General features: G+C 48.2%; 1 protein-coding gene across 1 annotated transcript in view; it reads right to left on the bottom strand.

Moving 5' to 3' along the window:
- The window catches only part of fat1a (FAT atypical cadherin 1a), a 62953-nt gene that overhangs the window by 6391 nt on the left and 36807 nt on the right, over window positions 1-19755 (bottom strand). The window contains 19 exon segments of the mRNA XM_019861726.1: window positions 752-1479; window positions 1826-1936; window positions 2021-2174; window positions 3153-3627; window positions 4420-4577; window positions 4691-4825; window positions 4927-5149; window positions 5883-6467; window positions 7593-7790; window positions 9484-9627; window positions 10525-10582; window positions 10988-11070; window positions 11214-11428; window positions 11908-12137; window positions 12139-12286; window positions 12386-12619; window positions 14607-14760; window positions 14837-15033; window positions 15359-19432. Of these exon segments, the coding sequence (XP_019717285.1) occupies window positions 752-1479; window positions 1826-1936; window positions 2021-2174; window positions 3153-3627; window positions 4420-4577; window positions 4691-4825; window positions 4927-5149; window positions 5883-6467; window positions 7593-7790; window positions 9484-9627; window positions 10525-10582; window positions 10988-11070; window positions 11214-11428; window positions 11908-12137; window positions 12139-12286; window positions 12386-12619; window positions 14607-14760; window positions 14837-15033; window positions 15359-19432 (8304 nt within the window).

Raw genomic sequence — 19755 nt, 5'->3', positions numbered from 1 at the left:
GTCAACGAATCCATGGTTCGCAAATGGAGGAAGCAGGAGAACGAGCTTCGCCAAGTCAAAATGACGAAGCTGAGTTTCCGTGGACAGAAGGCGAGGTGGCCCGCGTTGGAAGACCAACTGGAGCGGTGGATTGTTGATCAAAGAGCAGCCGGCAGAAGCGTCTCCACAGTCACCATTCGACTGTGTACTCACGTTTGTTCGACTGTGTACTCACGTTTTTTGATTGATCAAAAAACGGGAGTACATTGTAAGCTGGCTAAATAAAATGCAACCGAACTCAGTTTTGCTTCCGTTGCCTTTTTAAAAACGTGTTTTTAGCCTGTATCCGTATGTCTTAGCATGCTACCGTATGCTTCAAGCTAACGTGTTTTTAGCGTGCGTGCACGCAACGCATGCCGTATGTTTTAGCTGGCGTATGTTTTACCACTGTAAAACTGCGCCCAATAATACAGTGCGTTTTGTCTATGTGTAAAATACCAAAATAGCACCCGTTAGTGAGACTGCGCCCAACAATACGGTGCGCCGAATGGTTGTGAAAATACGGTAAATAAATAAATAAGTTTTGCCCCAAATTTTGGAGTTTGTTGTTGATTTTTAAATCGGAAACACGAATCAAAAAGATACTGACAAATTAAATTGATTGATTTTCATTCCTTTTCCTGGAACATAAATTTTCTCCTCCGAATACAGATTTAAGAAACACAAATAACGTTTATGGCATACATATGAGATATAAAATGTATCTATGTACGAACTGTTGTTCTTTTTAGATGAGAAAAGGGTTTCCATAACCATACATGTGTGCATCCAGCATGACAACGGTGGCCTCCAAACTCACCGTCGTAGTCGTAATCCCAGCTGGGCTTCTGGATGGAGTCGCTGTCCGACACGGAGTTGGAGGGGGGCGGCGGCGGCAGATTGGGCGCCACGCTGCACACGGCCACCGTCTTGCGGTGGCCGTGCACGGCGTCCGGGTTGAAGGTGCTGAACTCGGGGTGCTCCGGGATGGCTGAGCCCTCGAAGGAGTTGCGGTCCAGGTTGTTGCGCGAGTCGCTGGGGATGCTGGGCGTGTAAGAGATGGGCCGCACGGGCACCTGCGGCGGGATGTCCGAGTAGACGTTCTTGTTGAACTTGGCGTCGAAGTAGGGCCTCTGGAGGAAGGAGTGCGGCACGCCGGAACCGCCTCGCTTATCGTCGTCCTCCGTCTTGGACTTGGCGCGGCACGCCTTTTTGCGCAGGATGACGAAGAAGAGCACCAGGATGAAGATGCTGGAGACGAAGATCACGATGCCCACCACCTCCTCCAGGCCGATGTTCCAAGAGGTGGATACGAAGTCATTGCGGACGTCGGCGGCGAGCTCGCACGTGGGACCGGCGAAGCCCAGCGAGCAGTTGCACTTGTAGGAGCCGTACGTGTTGTGGCACTGGCCGCCGTTGGAGCACGGGCTCCTCGAGCACTCGTCCACATCGCTCAGGCACCTGCGCCGGGAAAACTTTTGAGTCCGCATTTGAACATCATCACGCGCTTGTATTTGTTTCGAGTGCATGCTGACGATGTGCAAAATGTCACAAAGTCGTCCTTGAATTGAACAGATTCCCTTGCAGCGGTTCGCGACCTTTTGGATCGAGCCTTAGCAAGGTTATTATCATTCACAAAAACTAAAGAAATAACTCAAATTGAGGGGGGAAAGCATTTCAATGCGATTATCTTTGTCTTATGTTGTAATAATGTGAAAAACAAAATGCGCTAAAATCTGATGAATTTTTTTCCAATTTTAAGAAAGAGTTATGTCCTGATATTTTTTGGACGTCATATTTTACATACCGGTCTCCGTGGAAACCAGCTTCGCATTCGCACACCGGCCCGTCCAGACTGTCGATACACTTGCCGTTGTTCTTACACGGGTTGTCCGTGCAAAAGGGACCCATCTGGCACCTGCGGTCCAAATGTAACACATATGAATTCTGCAGCAAAAGATGATACTGCTCCAGATATCACACGTTTTTTTTTTTTTTTTACCTTTGTCCGGAGTACTGTCCTCTGCACTGGCAGTAGAAGTCGTCCCCCCGGGGAACGCAAGTGCCCCCGTACAAACACGGGTTGGAGGCGCATGGGCTGATGGCCATCTCGCAGTGAGCGCCCATAAAAGAAGCGGGACACTTGCAGAAGTAGCCTGAGGAAGTCCGAGAAGACCGCAATCAGCATTTTTTTTCTCCCCTTCTTTGAACGCGCCGATGATCTCCCCTCGGGCTAAGCTCGTTCATTCACTCAAATGTTCACTGCTGCTTAGCGTGCGCTTTTTGTTTAATTAGGCCGATGGCGAAAGCATCGGATGATTCAAGCGGCTGACGAAGGATTACGACCCCTTTAAAATGTCGAGTGTGCATAACCGGCACATTAACCCGACACACTCCTATTAGTGTGACTGGATGTACTGCTTGGAGAGTGCCCGCCACGGATAACGACGGAAGTTTCATTTCCTGAATGACCAGGGGTTCCGATACTTTTGCAAACACTGTGCCAAATCATCTGCCTGTTCCCTGTAATTTCTTCTCCAGAATTTCCTTTAATTCTGTGTTGTCCCAATGGAGGCTGGTATGCACAATTTCCTACCAGGCACTATTATTTTTTTATGGGTGAAACACCCCCCCCCCCCCCCAAAAAAAAACTTCGATTGATTTCATTTGTACTTCTTGAGCAGCCAGATGTCCCAAGTGAAGATAAGCGGTTCAGATAATGGATAGGTGAGCCAATCAGCTACCTGGCTTGGAAAGATTTGGTCACTGTGGTTCATTGCTTGCCTGCAGTATCAACTTTCCACCAACAGAGGGTGCTCATAGACTATAAAAGACTAAATGTTTATCTGCCATCACAGTGCCAGTGAAGCTTTGGGGCAACACATCGCGTCAACATATTTTTGTGTTCGAATTAGTCGACTGCCCCCCCCCCCAGCCCCCGCTATTAATAATATTTTGTCAAGATTTTCCTGAAAATCAACATTTATTTCCCTTATGTCAGTGAGACAAAAGGTGCATAAAAGCTGTCGCCCCTGTCGTCCATAGCATTGTCATGTTCTGGATACCATTTCACAAAATGTGCTTTTTTTTTTTTTTTTGTTTAAAAGTCATTGGGAGAGTTTAGCTCGACATACCTCCACTCGGCCTGGGGGTGCACACGCCCCCGTTGCTGCAGGGATTGCTGGAGCAACTCTCTGGCGGGGTGAGCGCGCAACCCGGCGCCACGTCCTCGATGGCCTCCATGACAGCGTGCGCCCGGCGCGCCTTGGTGTTGAGAGGCAGCTCCTGGCCGTTGAGCGCGATGGCCTCCATGCAGCCACGGAAGCCATTGGCCACGGGCAGGTTGCGTCCGAGGCGGGCGGCCGAGGCGGCGTGCTGGCGGACGTGGCCGCCGAAGTAGACGCTGTTGTCCAGGTTGAGAGTGCGCAGGGTGCCCGGCGCCGTCCCCGAGGCGGCGTGCACGCGGTCCAGCACCAGCTTGGCATAGTTGCCGTCCACCTCCAAGGAGACCGAGTGCCACTCGCCGTCGTTCACCGTGGCGCTGTGGACCGACACCAGACCGGGGCCGCTGCCGCAGTCAAACTTGTACTGCAGGCGACCGTTCACGATCTGTAGGACAGAAACCAAGAGGAGGTCTTAGGTAAAATTTTCCACTTCCTAAGTGGCCAAGTGTCCCAATTTTTTTGCCGACAGTGTGCCAATTAACTGCCTGGCATGAATCTTGACTCCATTTAGAACATACATTTTGCATTGTGACATCGTCTCAGGATTTTCCTTAAATTGAACCTTTTCGGCCTGGAGTCTGGCATGCAAGCTTTCATAACAATGTAATCAACTCAACTGTACTTATTGAGCACTTAAAAAAAGGAGAAAAAAAAAGCCTATTTTTTTTTTTTTTTTTAGCCCCAAAGTTAATCATGACTTGATGCAGAACCTAATGCAATATCTTCATGATTTTTCTTAAAACAATAAGTTTTCCGATGGATTGTGGCACATCAGAGTCCCCAACCAGAGAATAAGAGATTGCATTGAAGAACTCATTAAAAACCTGCCACCATTGTGTCCCCTCCCGCAACTTCCTGAAGGTGTCTCAATAATTTTGCAGACATTGTCCATCAGTGTCATACGTGCATGTGGCATTGTGACATCCTTCAAAGCTTTTCCTGAAATCGAACATGTTCCCTATGGAGTCTGGCCTGTCCTATTGTGGAATGTGTGGAAAAGTGCTCCGTGCTTCCCTCCCAGCCTGAAAATAACTTCTTTTATTTTTCCAACCCACCAGCCCATTCCCATGGTTCCCCATGCGAACGGCCCATTTTTAGACGGGCATTTTGAGCTGTGAGATGGCCACCGACATCCGCGCGTGCCTCTCGATTTCGAACTGCGGTGCCACGAACGCACCTCGAGGATGCTGTAGTCGGTGCCCTTGGCGAACATGACGGTGGCGTGTCCAGAAAAGGTGCGCAGGCGCATGGACAGCTTCATCTGCTCCTTGTTGTCGTTCTCCATCAGGTGGTACTTCACGTAGCCACTGCCGCTGAATGTCAACGAATGGCCATCTGAACAGAATGACAAGGGCGGGAATTAGGGGCTAGAGTTACAATTAGGGAGCCAAGAGCTAAACTTTATTCTCCGAAGATTTCCGGTTGGGATTTTGAGAGTGTTATCGTACCAGTACATTTGCTTGTGGTCCCTTGAGGACACACACACGTGTACTTGGTGTCTCTGTGCGCGTCGGCCGCACAGTCCAAGCCCTCCGGACAAGGGCTGTTGTCACACACGCTGTTCAGCACGGGACAATTGCCACCTGCAGGGCGCCAGGGCAAATGGTGATGTCATACATGTGGTCTGTGCCATTTTCCATTCTGTGTGCGCGCGCGTGTGTGTGTGTGTGTGTGTGTGCGTGACCTTGACACTGGCAGCTGGCATGTCTGTGGTGTCTGGGCGTGACGAAGCTGAGGCGTGCGGTGCTGTAGGTGGACATGGACGTCCTGTCCAGCGAGACCACCTCATCGCAGAAGCGCAGCGGGCAGTCCATGCCCGAGCAGAGCTTCTGAGCCACGCGCACAATACGCACCCCCGTCATCTCCTCGATAACGCCCGCTGATGAGTTCAGCTTACGGAACACCACCTGGGGAACAAAAGACAAGGCGTGAAAAGATGGAAGGCAGGATTAAGGTTTCTTGTTTCAAAAATAATTTTTTTAACAAAAAAAAAAGTAAAAATCTTACTCTAATAGTCAAATGAAGAATCTTTCTTTTACATTTCATCAGAAGATGTATAATTGTATTTTAATTTTTAAAATTTTATTTATTATTTTATTAATTCAAATTATACTTTTATTTAGAAAAATTGACTCTAAAATCACAAAATAAAATCTATACCCTCCCCAATCCTGTAAGAAAAAAAGTATTCCAAAAACTGTAAAAAAAAAAAAAAAAAATCATGTCAGATTATTTTATTTGATGAAATAATAAATTAATCGAAATAAAAATATTTTTATGCTCACTAACCCCCCCACCAAATATGACTCTTATAGGATAAAAAAAAAGTATATTATTGTAATATAGGGAAAAAATATTCCCCCGAATTTTTATTTGGAAAAATGCCTGAAAAAAAAAATCTAGAAAACTGAGTTTTCGCTGCAAAATTCTTAGGTTGAAAAGATGACAAATGTATTCGAAATAAAATAAAAGTTGACTTGTCAAACTGAGAACTGAGCTCCAGACTAATTTTTTTTTTTTTTAATAAGGAGGAGAGAGGCCCCAAACCTAAAATTTTAGAGGCACAAGTAAAAATTTATTTTAGTCATTTCTCCTCTTCCGTCTTATCAAATGACTCGATCAGAATGAAAGCTATTTCACCTCCTGCGACTGGTAGGGACTTCCGGATCTTTCCAGCGCCAGCAGCACATCGAGGTCTCCCTGCTCAGATGGCTGCAGGCTGACCAGCTGCACGTCGTTTCTCCTCACGCCGGCGATGTTCCTCAGCGCCCTTTGGAAGTTCCGCCAGTAGTCTCCGATGAACTCCTCGGGGGCGATACTGGCGAAGCGCACGGCGATGGAGTTGTCCAGGGCCTGGCGGGCCGCCTGCCGCACGTGCACGTTGACGTCGGCGGCCGCCGTGAAGCGCCCGTCTGTCACCGTCACGTTGAGCGGGTAGTGACCGGGGTCCAGCGGCCGCAGGGCGATCACTTTCCCGTCCGACGCCGACACCGAGAAGGACGCCGAAGCCGCAGCGGAGGACGGGGCCAGGCTGTACGTCAGCGTGTCGTAGACGTCCTGGTCGGTGGCGTGGATTTTGCCCAGGACGCCGCCCGCGTACTCATCGTCGGCGGTGGACACGAAGATGTCAAGCGGGAGGATGGCGGGCGGGTAGACGCTCTCCTCGATGACGCGGACGCTGATGAAGGCGCTGGAGGTGAGCGCCGGCTTGCCGCTGTCGGACACCTGGAAGCCAAACGTTGCATTCAGAAACAAAGTCGACTGCTTTTGGTTTTGGATTGACATGCCGGCCACCCGTACATTGAGGCACCACTGGACATCACGGTGAATAAAATTGATCAGAGTCCATTTCTTGACATTCTCCTGTATTGTGCTTTTATACGACGCATTCAATGTCTCTTAAGACTTTTTGACTCATTCACTCCCAAAGACGTTTTTAAACGTCTTTTCAGACTTGGTCTAGAATTGGCTGGCACTGAATGAGTTCAAGATCAGCAGGAATCCCGAATTTGTTTGTTGTTGTACTATCTAAAACCAGCAGAGGGCACTGGTGGCATTCGTGAAGCATTGGACCCCATGAGACCCTGATACGTGTATGCATGATACACACACAGATGGTCAAACAACACAGTTGGAAGGAAAACTGCTGATTCAACAGCAACGTCCGAAAAGACATCACACCTCCGTTTCATCATTCCATCTTCTCATTCTGTCCTTTGGCACACAATCCAGCCCACTCGAGTCACTCGCTTTTACTGCTCGCAACTTGATCACAGATGGACGTTCCGTGTTCGACTGATCGCTCGCTACATGTCACATTCTTCCTCATCGCAAGCAAGTCAGTTCAATTCCTTTGTTCTGTTAGGTTGTCTCCCTTTTTCTTGACATCACAACCTGGCATGATACACACACAGATGGTCAAACAACACAGTTGGAAGGAAAACTGCTGATTCAACAGCAACGTCCGAAAAGACATCACACCTCCGTTTCATCATTCCATCTTCTCATTCTGTCCTTTGGCACACAATCCAGCCCACTCGAGTCACTCGCTTTTACTGCTCGCAACTTGATCACAGATGGACGTTCCGTGTTCGACTGATCGCTCGCTACATGTCACATTTTTCCTCATCGCAAGTCAGTTCAATTCCTTTGTTCTGTTAAGTTGTCTCCTTTTTCTTGACATCACAACCTTAGTGTTGTTATACTGTACTTGTCTCAGGTGCATACTTTATAACATCTTGTAGGCTACATAGCCCCAAAACAAAAAAATAAAACTAGAAACAGTAACAAGAAGTCGACGCAGACTGAGAACGGATGAGTCAGCGCAAGACAGAATCAATCGAATCTGACCTGAGCTTGAAGCAGGTAGTGTTCCTTGGCTCTCTTGCTAAGAGGCCCCGCCAAGAGCAGTGCTCCGTGCGGGTCAATATGGAACGCGTGGGCCGCATCGCCGCCGGCGATGGAGAAGGCAAAGGGCGGCCCGTTGTGGGAGGCGTCACGGTCCGACACCAGGAGCTGGAGAACGCTGGTGCCCTGAGCTTGGTTCTCCTGCGGCAGAGACAACAACGGATGAGAGCCACCTTGAGGTGGGAATCAAGTGATGCAACCGTGATAACCGGGAATTGTGGCAAATATAGTCAAGTCCCGCATTATCACAATTCATCTTTCACAAGCCGGCCATTTCCCAGCACTGTTTTGGAGGCGGTGAACTCAGCCCACCTCACGTTACAAGAAGCGCTAGCTTGGCAGACAAAGTTCGTCAATATTCTTCCAGAGAGAGACTACCAGCTGTTTATTGCCGCACTCAGCTGAAGACTACTGTCAAACTAAAACAGTAAAAATACGTGAATCCATGTGTGATGGTCCACTCGCATCACAGGGATATATTCTTTATCCTCCGCAAAAACGGACGAGTATTTCTGCTGCACTGAGAAGCCGAGAGACGACGAATGTATTTCTTGTACTGCCCCCCCAGGTGGCCGAGGTGAATACACCAAAATGAGCAGCACAATAAGCAGAAAGTGTGACAAAAACGGTTTCGTTGCTTTGAATTGTATTTAATTATATATGTAATGGACCCAAACCAGGAATCAATTTATTGAAAAAAAAACGTTTTACATTTTCTGCAATGTCAATTTGAAAAAAAATCCAGTTTTTGAACATATGGATGGAAATTAAAACGTAGAATCATCGATTAATCGTCAAACAGGTCAATCGATTATTAAAATTGTAGCCTTGAAACTGTTTAATAACTTCCATTCATTTTTATGGTCAGAGTCGCATCACAGGGATATATTCTTTATCCTCCGCAAAAACGGACGAGTATTACTGCTGCGCTGAGAAGCCGAGAGACGACGTATGTATTTCTTGTACTGCCCCCAGGTGGCCGAGGTGAATACACCAAAATGAGCAGCACAATAAGCAGAAAGTGTGACAAAAACGGTTTCATTGCTTTGAATTGTATTTAATTATAGTAACGGACCCAAACCAGGAATCAATTTATTGAAAAAAAAAAAAACGTTTTGCATTTTCTGCAATGTCAATTCGAAAAAAAATCCTGTTTTTGAACATATGGATGGAAATTAAAACGTAGAATCATCGATTAATCGTCAAACAGGTCAATCGATTATTAAAATTGTAGCCTTGAAACTGTTTAATAACTTCCATTCATTTTTATGGTCAGAGGATTTGAACTACAAGTATTTTTAGTCTCAAATATGGTCAAGGAACGAATTAAACTCAATCTCAAGACACGGCTGTTTCCTTCTTTCACGCCTCCAGCGTTCGCATCTGCTTCAAGTATTTTACCTGGATGATGAGACTGTAGTTGGCCTGGGAGAAGAGCGGTGGGTTGTCGTTGACGTCGGAGATGTCCACGTTGACCACGGCGCTGCCCGACAGCGGCGGCGTCCCGCTGTCCACGGCCAGCACCGTCAGCGTGTAGCCCGAGGTCTGGAGAACAGCGTTGTCATGCGTTGATTGAAATGCCAAAAGCACACGCACGCGTCCAGCAATTAAAACGTAGAATCATCGATTAATCGTCAAACAGGTCAACCGATTATTAAAATTGTAGCCCTGAAACTGTTTAATAACTTCCATTCATTTTTAATGGTCAGAAGATTTGAACTACAAGTATTTTTAGTCTCAAATATGGTCAAGGAACGAATTAAACTCAATCTCAAGACACGGCTGTTTCCTTCTTTCACGCCTCCAGCGTTCGCATCTGCTTCAAGTATTTTACCTGGATGATGAGACTGTAGTTGGCCTGGGAGAAGAGCGGTGGGTTGTCGTTGACGTCGGAGATGTCCACGTTGACCACGGCGCTGCCCGACAGCGGCGGCGTCCCGCTGTCCACGGCCAGCACCGTCAGCGTGTAGCCCGACGTCTGGAGAACAGCGTTGTCATGCATTGATTGAAATGCCCAACATGAAAAAGCACACGCACGCGTCCAGCATTTTTTTCATGCTGCTTTTTCTTTGTAAAGGCGCGGGAAGTAAAACATGGATTAAAATCGCAAACCATATTTTTGTGAAGGAAAAAAAAAGTGTAATTTTATTTTAAAGGCCGTATCTCGCCAACGCAATAAAGAAAACAGTTTGTAGACATAAAAAACAAATCTTGAATCTATAAAGACCCCAAAATATGTTTTCGTTAACATCAAGGACACGCTAGTCCAAATGACCCTAATATATGCGATTTGCATGTTTTCCTAAACATCAAAGACTTTCATGTCTAAATTGGGCCTAACATAAATACTTCTCTAAACTTCAAAGACATTGTAAATTCTTCAGTAATTGTGAGATACTTTTTTGTCAACATCAAAGCCATCATGGAAAAATGATCCTCACGTAAATGGTTTGTAAGCAAAGAAATAATTTTCACAAACATGAAAGACAATTTAGTGTCTTAAATGACGAACACGCATTTCCGAAACATCAAAGACAAAGACTCCTCAACAATTTTTAGGACGTAAGACCATCTGGTTATTATACACCTCCAAAATCCAACATCAAAGACATTAAAGATTTCCTACACATCAAAGACAATCGCATGCCTTAGATTACTTTACACATTTCAGTAAACAAACACAATCACTCGATCGTCTTCAACGATGCTAGCATGTTTTTGCCAACATCAAAGACAATCTAGTCTCTGACGACGCCAATGTATCGTGGTTTTGTATATAGCAAAGAGAACCTTGGTAGAGTACAATTTCCAAAACATCAAAGACAACAGAGAACTCCGTTTCTTAACCTCAAAGACAAGTTGGTGTCATATTCACCTGTTCCCGGTCCAGCTGCCGGGCCACTTTGAGCTCGCCTCGTATGGGGTCGATATGACTAACACGCATTTCCGAAACATCAAAGACAAAGACTCCTCAACAATTTTTAGGACGTAAGACCATCTGGTTATTATACACCTCCAAAATCCAACATCAAAGACATTAAAGATTTCCTACACATCAAAGACAATCGTGTGCCTTAGATTACTTTATGCATTTCAGTCAACAAACACAATCACTCTATAGTCTTCAAGATGCTAGCATGTTTTTGTCAACATCAAAGACAATCTAGTCTCTGACGACGCCAACGTATCGTGGTTTTGTATATATCAAAGAGAACCTTGGGAGAGTACAATTTCCAAAACATCAAGGACAACAGAGAACGCAGTTTCTTAACTTCAAAGACAAGTTGGTGTCATATTCACCTGTTCCCGGTCCAGCTGCCGGGCCACTTTGAGCTCGCCTCGTATGGGGTCCGCCGTTGCCGTCCATGACGGCGTAGCGCACGCGGTTGTACGACGGCCCGTCTGCATCCTCGGCCATCACCTGAGAATCAAAACAAAAGCGCAGCGTTCATATCCGGCATCCGCTGCTTTGGTCTAAATGGATTGATTGTATTTATACATCGCATCATTTCCTGTCAAACAGCCTTGAAACGGGAAGCGTCCATTCTTTGAAGCTGGTCTCACCGTCAAGACAGTCTTGCCCAGCTCGGCGTCTTCGCCGACGACGGCGGCGTAGACGCGCTGGCTGAAGACGGGCGCGTTGTCGTTGACTTCGGTCACGTTGATGTTGACGGTGGCCATGTCGCTGAGGGGCGGCGAGCCCCCGTCGGTGGCCTCCACAGTGATGTAGAACTCGTGAGACAACTCGTATTCCAGCGGCGCGATCACAAAGATGTCGCCTGAGGAACGCAGGATAACATTTTTTGACGATCAGCTGTCAATCACGGCAGCCCTTCACGCCTCGTGACCATTTTCACACAATTTAGAGTCGCGAATGAACAGAACGTATGAATTTGGGTCAGAGACAATGTAGAATCTTCAATGAAGCTCGCGTACGAGTTCATGTAAACCTCAAAGACCACATAGTATTTGGGATTATTTTTTCCAGATTTTTTTTCTCTAGAGACATATGTTTTAATATTTTTACATGTTCTCTCAATTTTGTACCCCTCCCCCCCAGATTTGCATTGAAATGGGACAGTACATTTCCTTTTAAACGGTAGGAATTATTTGTTTTCAAACATGCCGCCATGTAGTGGCTGACAGTTGAATTACACCCAAAATAAATAGGAGGCAAAACTAACAGAGGTGTAAATCATAGAAAAAATAATCTGTGAAATTGTGTGACTACAACTCCAGAATTAGTTTGGTCCCATACCCGTGCTCGGATCCACGCTGAATGCCCCGTGCTCGTTTCCGCTGACGATGCTATATGCGATCTCCCCGCTGGCCTCCACGTCTCGGCTGGCGGCCTGGACCCTGAGCACTTGTCCGCCCACAGCCGCGTCCTCGGGCACGGCGGCGGCGTACTCTCGCCGTTCGAACACGGGCGGGTTGTCGTTGATGTCCAGCACAGAGACCCGCACGCGGCCCGTCGCCCACAGGGCGGGTTTCGGCTGCGCGGGCCTCCAGCTCGTACAGGGCGCGCGCCTCGCGGTCCAGCGGTCGTTCTAGGCTGATGATGCCGCTCAGTTCGTCGATGGCGAACCAGCCGTCGGCAGAATCCAGCAGCGAGTAGACCACGTCGCCATTTAGACCTGGCAGCCCCCCCGAAAGACATACTCAACACACCGCCAACTTTGACAATAATGTGACATTTTCACAGTCTAATGGGAAGAGAGAGAATAATCGCTCACCGCTGTCGGCGTCGTCGGCCTGCAGCTTAGCCACGAAGGTTCCCGTCTCGGTGTTCTCGAAGACGGTGATGGCGTACGGGTCGGCGGCGAACTCGGGTGCGTTGTCGTTGACGTCACGCACGGACACGTGCACGTTGGCCTCGCAGAAGCGCCCGGCGCCATCCACCGCTCGCACTTTGAAGCGGTACTCGTCGCACTCCTCGCGGTCCAGGGGCTTCAGTGTCTTCAGTTCACCTGAAAGTGACAACGGGACACGTTAAGGACGCACTTTTGGTCTTCAAAAAAAGAAACGTTTTACAAATCAAAAAGGTCCTCAATAATGAATATTATGTACTCATGACTTTTTGAAATACAATCAAAGGGGATAAACGTTAAAATTTAGCGATTTTGGATTGCTAGCATCTCGTAAGCTTTAGTTAGTGAAAAAGCTTGAATAGACTGAGCCAGAGTTAGTCCGGTTATTCATGCTGTATGGACAAAGGTCATCTAATATATGCATGAATTCAGAAAGAAAAAAAACACCACCTAATTATGTACATTTTCCAGCACCTTGCGATGCAAAAAGCACCCAAAGCATGTAATTAAGCCAGATGGGTACACAATGCCAAAGAGTGCGCTGACACAGTAAAAGGGAACATTAGTGCCTCTTATAGCAGATTTTCTCCATCTCGTACGCTATGATTTATACATTAACGGCAACTTTATGATGACCCTCCTGGGCGGCAGAGCTAAATGTAGGGGGCTTGATGTCTTATAGTCGAAATGTGCTTTCATGCTTTTAACTTCATTTTGAAGAGGAAAAAAAAAAAAGAATACACGCACACAAAAGAGGAGCCAGATAAAGTGTGTGATTTAGGGATGCTGCCAGTTGGCATTATTTGCAGGCAACAGGTATCACAGTCATAAATTCACCCTAAGTATGCAACCTGGGATTTTACTGCTGCCTCGATCCCCAATTGTTGCCTTGAAGGGAAATAGTCTTGACTGGTTGCAAAAAAATACAATTTTAAAAACCACAAAATGAACTAACAAATAAATAAGTGGGCACAAAGGTGTTTTGATTGACAGGTCATTTGGCCTAATGCCCGACAGATTGAAGTTTGCAAAAAAAGATCACAAGAGGCCGTTAGTTAAAAGAATATTCTTTTGCGGTTCGAGCAATACACATACGCACAGCACATTTGACAATAAAGTTGTATTCAATTCAATTCAATAAAATAGATCACAGCATTTTTATGGTGACAAATCAATGTAAACATACACTGAGCTAATGTTTAGATTTTTCTTTTATGCTCCAGCCTGACAAGGTTAGCAAAAGAAGCATAGAAACAACAATTACATCAGTGTTATGACATCAGTCTGGTTAATTTTGTTTGTTGACACTTTTTGGAATCCGCAATATCGACCAGGCTAGTTACAATAGCTAAGGATGAGTCACAAAAGACTACTAATTTTTCACAAGGCTATCAAAGCGCCGCGTCGATATTTTCACTTCGAGAATGGCAACATTTCAAAGGCTGACGTTGCCATGACCAAATCAGAACGATCAGCAGTTTTTTTTTTGTTTTGGTCTGAGAAGACTGGACAGAAAGGAAACGAGAGTTATTACGATAGCTAATGATCGGTACGCGACTCATACTATCAAAGTGTCAAGTAGATGTTACGACAGAGTCGGCAACATTTCAAAGGCTTACTTTTAACGATAATGAAACGGAACAATCAGCATTTTTTTTTTTTTTTAAATTTCACAAGTAGACTGGACAGCAAGTAAACGAGGATTGTTATAATAACCAGATGCACAACCAGAAGATCAAACACAGACCACCATACTTTCAGTGTCATGCTGAAGTTTTGAAATCGGCATCATTTACTTAATAATGTCAAATCTGAGCACGCGGAGACTGCGGAAGGGAACAAAATCTGTGCACTGCAACGGAAAGGAGAAAGTGGTCATTTTTCATTGAATTGTTACTTGAAACCAAAATGGCAGACTACCTGTCCAATTTCAAACCTGAGTGCCTGAGACCTTTTGTGTTGTCCCATTATGATAGACATTTTGAGGTTGATTGGTGAAACTGGTGTCAGTGGGGCTAATTTTCTTGAACTTTCCAAAGCTGACTGAGTCTCAGCATTTTGAAGCCCCCCCCACCCCCCGAAAAGGAAAACCATTTGCCACCTGCTGCTCTGGAGCTAATTACATATTGTCATAAAGTAGACCTACCCGTCTCGGAGTCAATGAAGAAGAGCTCCGAACCAGGCCCGTTGAGCTCGTAGGAGATTTGCGCGTTTGATCGGATATCGGCGTCGGTGGCCGAGACTTGCAGGATGAGTCTGCTGGCTGGCGAGTTCTCCGGAACGCTTTCGCTGTAGAGGGACTTGAGGGGGACGCCAAATGAAAGACTGTCAGACTGGACGACAGCGTGACGGGATTTTGTGTTAAAGTTGCCTTACCTTTTCACACACGGGGCTGTTGTCATTGGCGTCCAGCACTTTGACTTCCACCACGGCTTTGGTTGTAAAGATGCCGTCGCTGGCCGTGACGTTGAGAAGATAATAGTCCGTTGTCTCGCGGTCCAGAGGCTTCCTGACGGACACTTTCCACTCATTCTGAATGTGCTCAATGGCAAACTGCCCCAGCGGATCTCCCGCTGTTGGATGAAAATACGATGCACTTTTGCTTATGAGCTACATGAATAATTAAAGATGGAGACATTTTTCAATGAGCAATAGAAGAAATCAAAGGCAATCGCCGCTTTAGCTGAAGCAGACAACCCCAACAACAATTCTTGTGTGATGTTTAGTAGTCAAATGTTGACAATGGTTTTCAACACCATGGGGCAGGAAAAGCGAGTGTCAGGTGTTACAATCGACACACCGGCATGCCTTAAATATCTGACACCACCTCGCAGTCTACTCACATGAAATCCCATTAGCATTAGCGGATAGCCACAGCGAAACCGATCAGTAACTCACCTGTAATGAAGTAGTTGACTTGTCTGTTGATGTCCTCCGAGTCTTCGTCGGTGGTACTCAGGATGGCAATGACGCCGCTGGGCGGCGGGTCGTCCTCGCTGACGGTTCCCTTGTAAACTTCCGCCGTGAAGCGGGGTGGGTTGTCGTTGACATCGGCCACCGTCACCTCCACTCGCGTGCCCGTTGCGTGCTGGACTTTGTCGCCCTGATCAGTGGCGATGACGGCGATGGTGTACTCGTTGCGCTTTTCGCGGTCCAGCTCCTTTAGGGTGGTCAACCAGCCGGTTTCGGCGTTGATGGCAAAGAGCTCGACGATGTCCTGTGAGTTGAGTTTGGCGTCCAAGCTGTACAGAACGAGGCCATTGGTGCCTGAGTCCAGGTCAGTGGCTTTGACTTGAACCACCTGCGCCCCGCCTGGGAGGTTTTCCACCACCACTGCCTGGTAAGGGTCAGACTCAAAGACCGGCTCATTGTCGTTGAGATCTTTCACTTGAATGTTGATGCTGACGGACGCGACGATGTCAAAGTCATCTCGCTGAGCTTGTGCCCGCAAGGTGAGCTGGTACCACTTGGTGGTCTCGTGGTCCAGGCTCTTCTGGAGTTTCAGGGCGCCGGTGTCTCCGTCCACGATGAAGACCTCATTCTCATTGCTTTCTGGAGTGTTGCCGTTCACGAGGGTGTAAGTAAGTTGCTGCTCGCTCTCAGCCGGGAGCACATCTATCTCCGTGCCGATTGGTAGGTCTTCAGCCACTGTGTAGCGGTAATGAGGCTCGGCGAACTTGGGGATGGGAGTCTCAGGCGTTACTATCCGGATGTATACCTGCACGACCGAATGCTTCGGCGGGTTTCCGGTGTCCTTCGCCCGGACGAAAAAGGCATAGAGCTCACCCTCGAGACCAATGAGACTCTCTCTCGTTAAGATGACCCCAGATGTGCGGTGAATTTCAAAGTTCTCTGCCACATTCTCGACATCTGCTTCGATTGAGTACTCGACATCGGCGTTGGTTCCCTCGTCCACATCAGAGGCGGCGATCTTCACCACTGATGTACCCCGCGGGGCATCTGAGGCGATAGTGACTTTGTACTCGGCAGCCCTAAACTGCGGCGCGTTGTCATTGACGTCAGTGAGGACCACGTTTACCGTACAAAAGCCCACCTTGCCACCGCCGTCTTTGGCCTCTAGAGAGATAGGAATGACCTTCTCGATGCTGCTGTCTCGATCCAGGCTCTCCAAGGTGAAGACATCACCATTTTCATTGACCGTGAACTTGTCCTTGGCTACGTCGTTGACGATGCGATATGTGATTTGCCCATATATGCCGTCGTCGTCATCTGTGGCTTTGGCTTCAGCTACCATGGTACCGGCAGGGGAGTTTTCCACCAGCTCGACAGCATATTCCACCTGAGAGAATGCAGGGTTGTGGAAGTTGGCACCAATGACAGTGACGTCCACGAGGGCTGAGCTCCGATACACGCCGTCCGACACAGACACGTTGAGGTGGTAGAGCGGCTGCATTTGTGGGAGACGGTGGTTCGAAATAACGATAGCTCCGGTCTGCTTATCGATGGCAAAACTTTGGTCGTCGTTCCCAGAGACAATAGCGAACTCGAGCTTGTCTGAGTCCGAGCTGTCGGCGTCCGAGGCTTGGACTTGGGTGACAAAGTGCCCGCGGGAAGCCAACTCGCTGATGGCTGCCTTGTAGGCCGGCTCAGCGAACATTGGCGCGTTGTCATTCAGGTCTGTGATGTCCACTGTCACCAGGACGTCACCGAAGAGGGCAGGGACCCCTCCGTCCACTGCGCGGACCCTGAGATGGTGCTGCGGGGCGTCCTCGTGATCGAGCACTCGCGCCGTCGAGATGAGACCCGTGTCGCGGTCAATGGCAAAGTAATTCGAGCTCTTCCCCTTCTCCTCCACCAACTGGTAGAAGATTTCCTGATTGTGGCCTGTGTCGAAATCTTTGGCCTCCACTTGCAGGACAGATGTACCGATAACAGACGCCTCCGAGATCGTGGCGTAGTAGGACTTTGACAGAAACACTGGGGAGTTGTCATTGATGTCTTCCAGGATGATGTCCACGAATACATCTGAGTGCGCCCCAGTCAATGAGTCGGTAGCCCGGATGTTCAATTTATATGCTGGGTGCGTCTCAAAGTCCAGGGGCTGAGCCACGTGAAGGACCCCCGTGTTGAAGTCAATGGAGAACTGCTTGAAGGGGTCCCCCTCAGAGATGGTGTATACAATACGAGGTCCCTCGGAGTCACTGGCCTGCACGTGGAGAACGGGCGTGTGCACCTGGATATTTTCAGGGATTTCTATGTTGTAAAAGGGTTTCTCAAAAATGGGGACGGCTTGGTTCACCACTGTAATTGGGACTTCCACTTCTGACGACAGTACTGCATCGCCGCCATCCATCGCCACAACAATCACGACAAAGTCCATGTCAAGCGATTCTTTCTCGAGCGTCTTCTTGATGGTGATTTCTCCAGAGGGGTTGATGTCAAAATGCTCATGAGACTCCTTCAGCTCGTAACGGATTTCTGCATTGCGACCACGGTCCTTGTCCACTGCCGTGACCTGCCGGACCACTTGGCCTTCCTCTGCATCCATCTGGACCAGGGCGCGATAGGGGAGGTTCACAAAGACAGGCGCGTTGTCATTGACGTCCTCCACCGCCACCGTCAAAACAACGTGGGCAGTGTCTTCAGATGGGTCCTCCTTCGTGACCTCCACGACGACATCAAACGTGTCCTCCTTTTCACGATCAAACGCTATTCCGGTGGTCGAAACCACCCCGGATGTCCTCCCGATTTCAAAGCGTTTGTCAGGATTTAAGATTTTGTAGAACAGAGGCTCGTTTACATGGTTACCGACAGCAGCAATGACTTCCAGCGTCCTCCTCTCGGACAAGTTCTCCGGGACAGAAGCTCTGTAGGACTCTCTGGTGAACTTCACCTTGCTCGCTTTGTTCTCCTTCAAGTGGATCTTGACGGCGGCGACGTTGGCAAATCTTCCATCCGAAACCCTGACTTTCAGCTCGTACCTGCTTCTCAGCTGGGTGACGTTCTGAATGAAGATCACCCCGGTGTTTGCGTCCATTTTAAACTTGTCGCCGATGTTGCCCTCAGAGATGGAAAACAGAAGCCTGGCGTTGGGTCTGGAGTCCAAGTCGGTGGCGTTAACTTTGACAACCTCCACGCCCCTGTATGTCGGCAGCACCACAGTTGCCTCATAGACATCCTGGCTGAAAACCGGCGGACAGTCGTTGACGTCAATGACCTTGATCGTCACGTTGGCCGCCATCTCTGCAAACAGACGCGGCACGCCAAGATCGTGGACCTGCACCGTAAAGCGGTAAACACTCCTTTGCTCATGATCTAAGGTGGTTGTGATCCTGACGGCTCCGGTGCTAGAGTCGACAGCAAAGTAATTGAGGGCAAAGGGTTCCACGATCTGATAAACCAGCATGGCGTTGCGGTCGCTGTCAGCATCCGAGGCCCGGATGACAAATGGCGCGTTTTCTCGGGTGAGGACAACGCTGTTGATGGCAGCCGACTCGCTGACCACACCTTCAAACTCCCGCTGGAGGAAAATGGGGGCGTTGTCATTTTCATCCTTCAGATGAATCACCAGGGTTGCGTTACTGGCGAGCCCGGCCATGTTGGTGCCTTGGACGACGAGCTTGTACTGCGGGGCCACCTCGTAGTCCAGCTCTTTCTGCGTGACCACCACACCGGAGTTGGGGTTGATGTCAAAGGCGTTGTCCGTGTTTCCGCTTTTGATTTGGTAGAAAACAGACGATTGGCTGACCGCCGCCAACGAGCTCACGAAGCTCCCGAGGGCGGCCGACTCGCTGATGTCGGCGGAGAACACCTTCTCCGAGAACCTGGGGGCGGCATTGTCCGAGACAGTGACAGCGATGGAGACGGCGGCGGTGGTGGACAGCGGGGCGGCCCCGCGGTCGGTCGCCTTGACAGTGAGCTCGAAGCGGGTCTTGCCACTTCGACTGAGCTCCTTGGCCACTGTGACGGTGCCCAAAACGGGGTCCACGGCAAAGGAGTTTGCCACATTTCCTGCCAGAAATAAAGAAAACGATCATTTGAATGAGTCCTTTTTCGGATAGAACGCAATGATAGCTTAACATACAAGTACCCCAAACTTGGATGCCGCTTGCTCAATTTTGTTCTTTTATGTAGTGAGCAAAAGGGGGGCGGGGGGCTAGAACACATTAATGGCATTGGATTAATATTCAACTGAATTGAGTTACGAGCTTGGTCAAGGAACTAATCAAACTCCCAAGTCAAGGACCATTGTACTGTAGGGGTCATTCTTGACACGAATCCACCAAAAGTCAAACAAAAGCTATGTGTTAAGAAGCTTATTCGGAAAAAATGCG

Source organism: Hippocampus comes, unplaced genomic scaffold (assembly GCF_001891065.2).
Source record: "Hippocampus comes isolate QL1 unplaced genomic scaffold, H_comes_QL1_v1.1 scaffold7, whole genome shotgun sequence".
Taxonomy (NCBI): Eukaryota; Metazoa; Chordata; class Actinopteri; order Syngnathiformes; family Syngnathidae; genus Hippocampus; species Hippocampus comes.
Note: the sequence above shows the minus strand (reverse complement) of the source record. Positions and strands in the feature narration are given on the sequence as shown.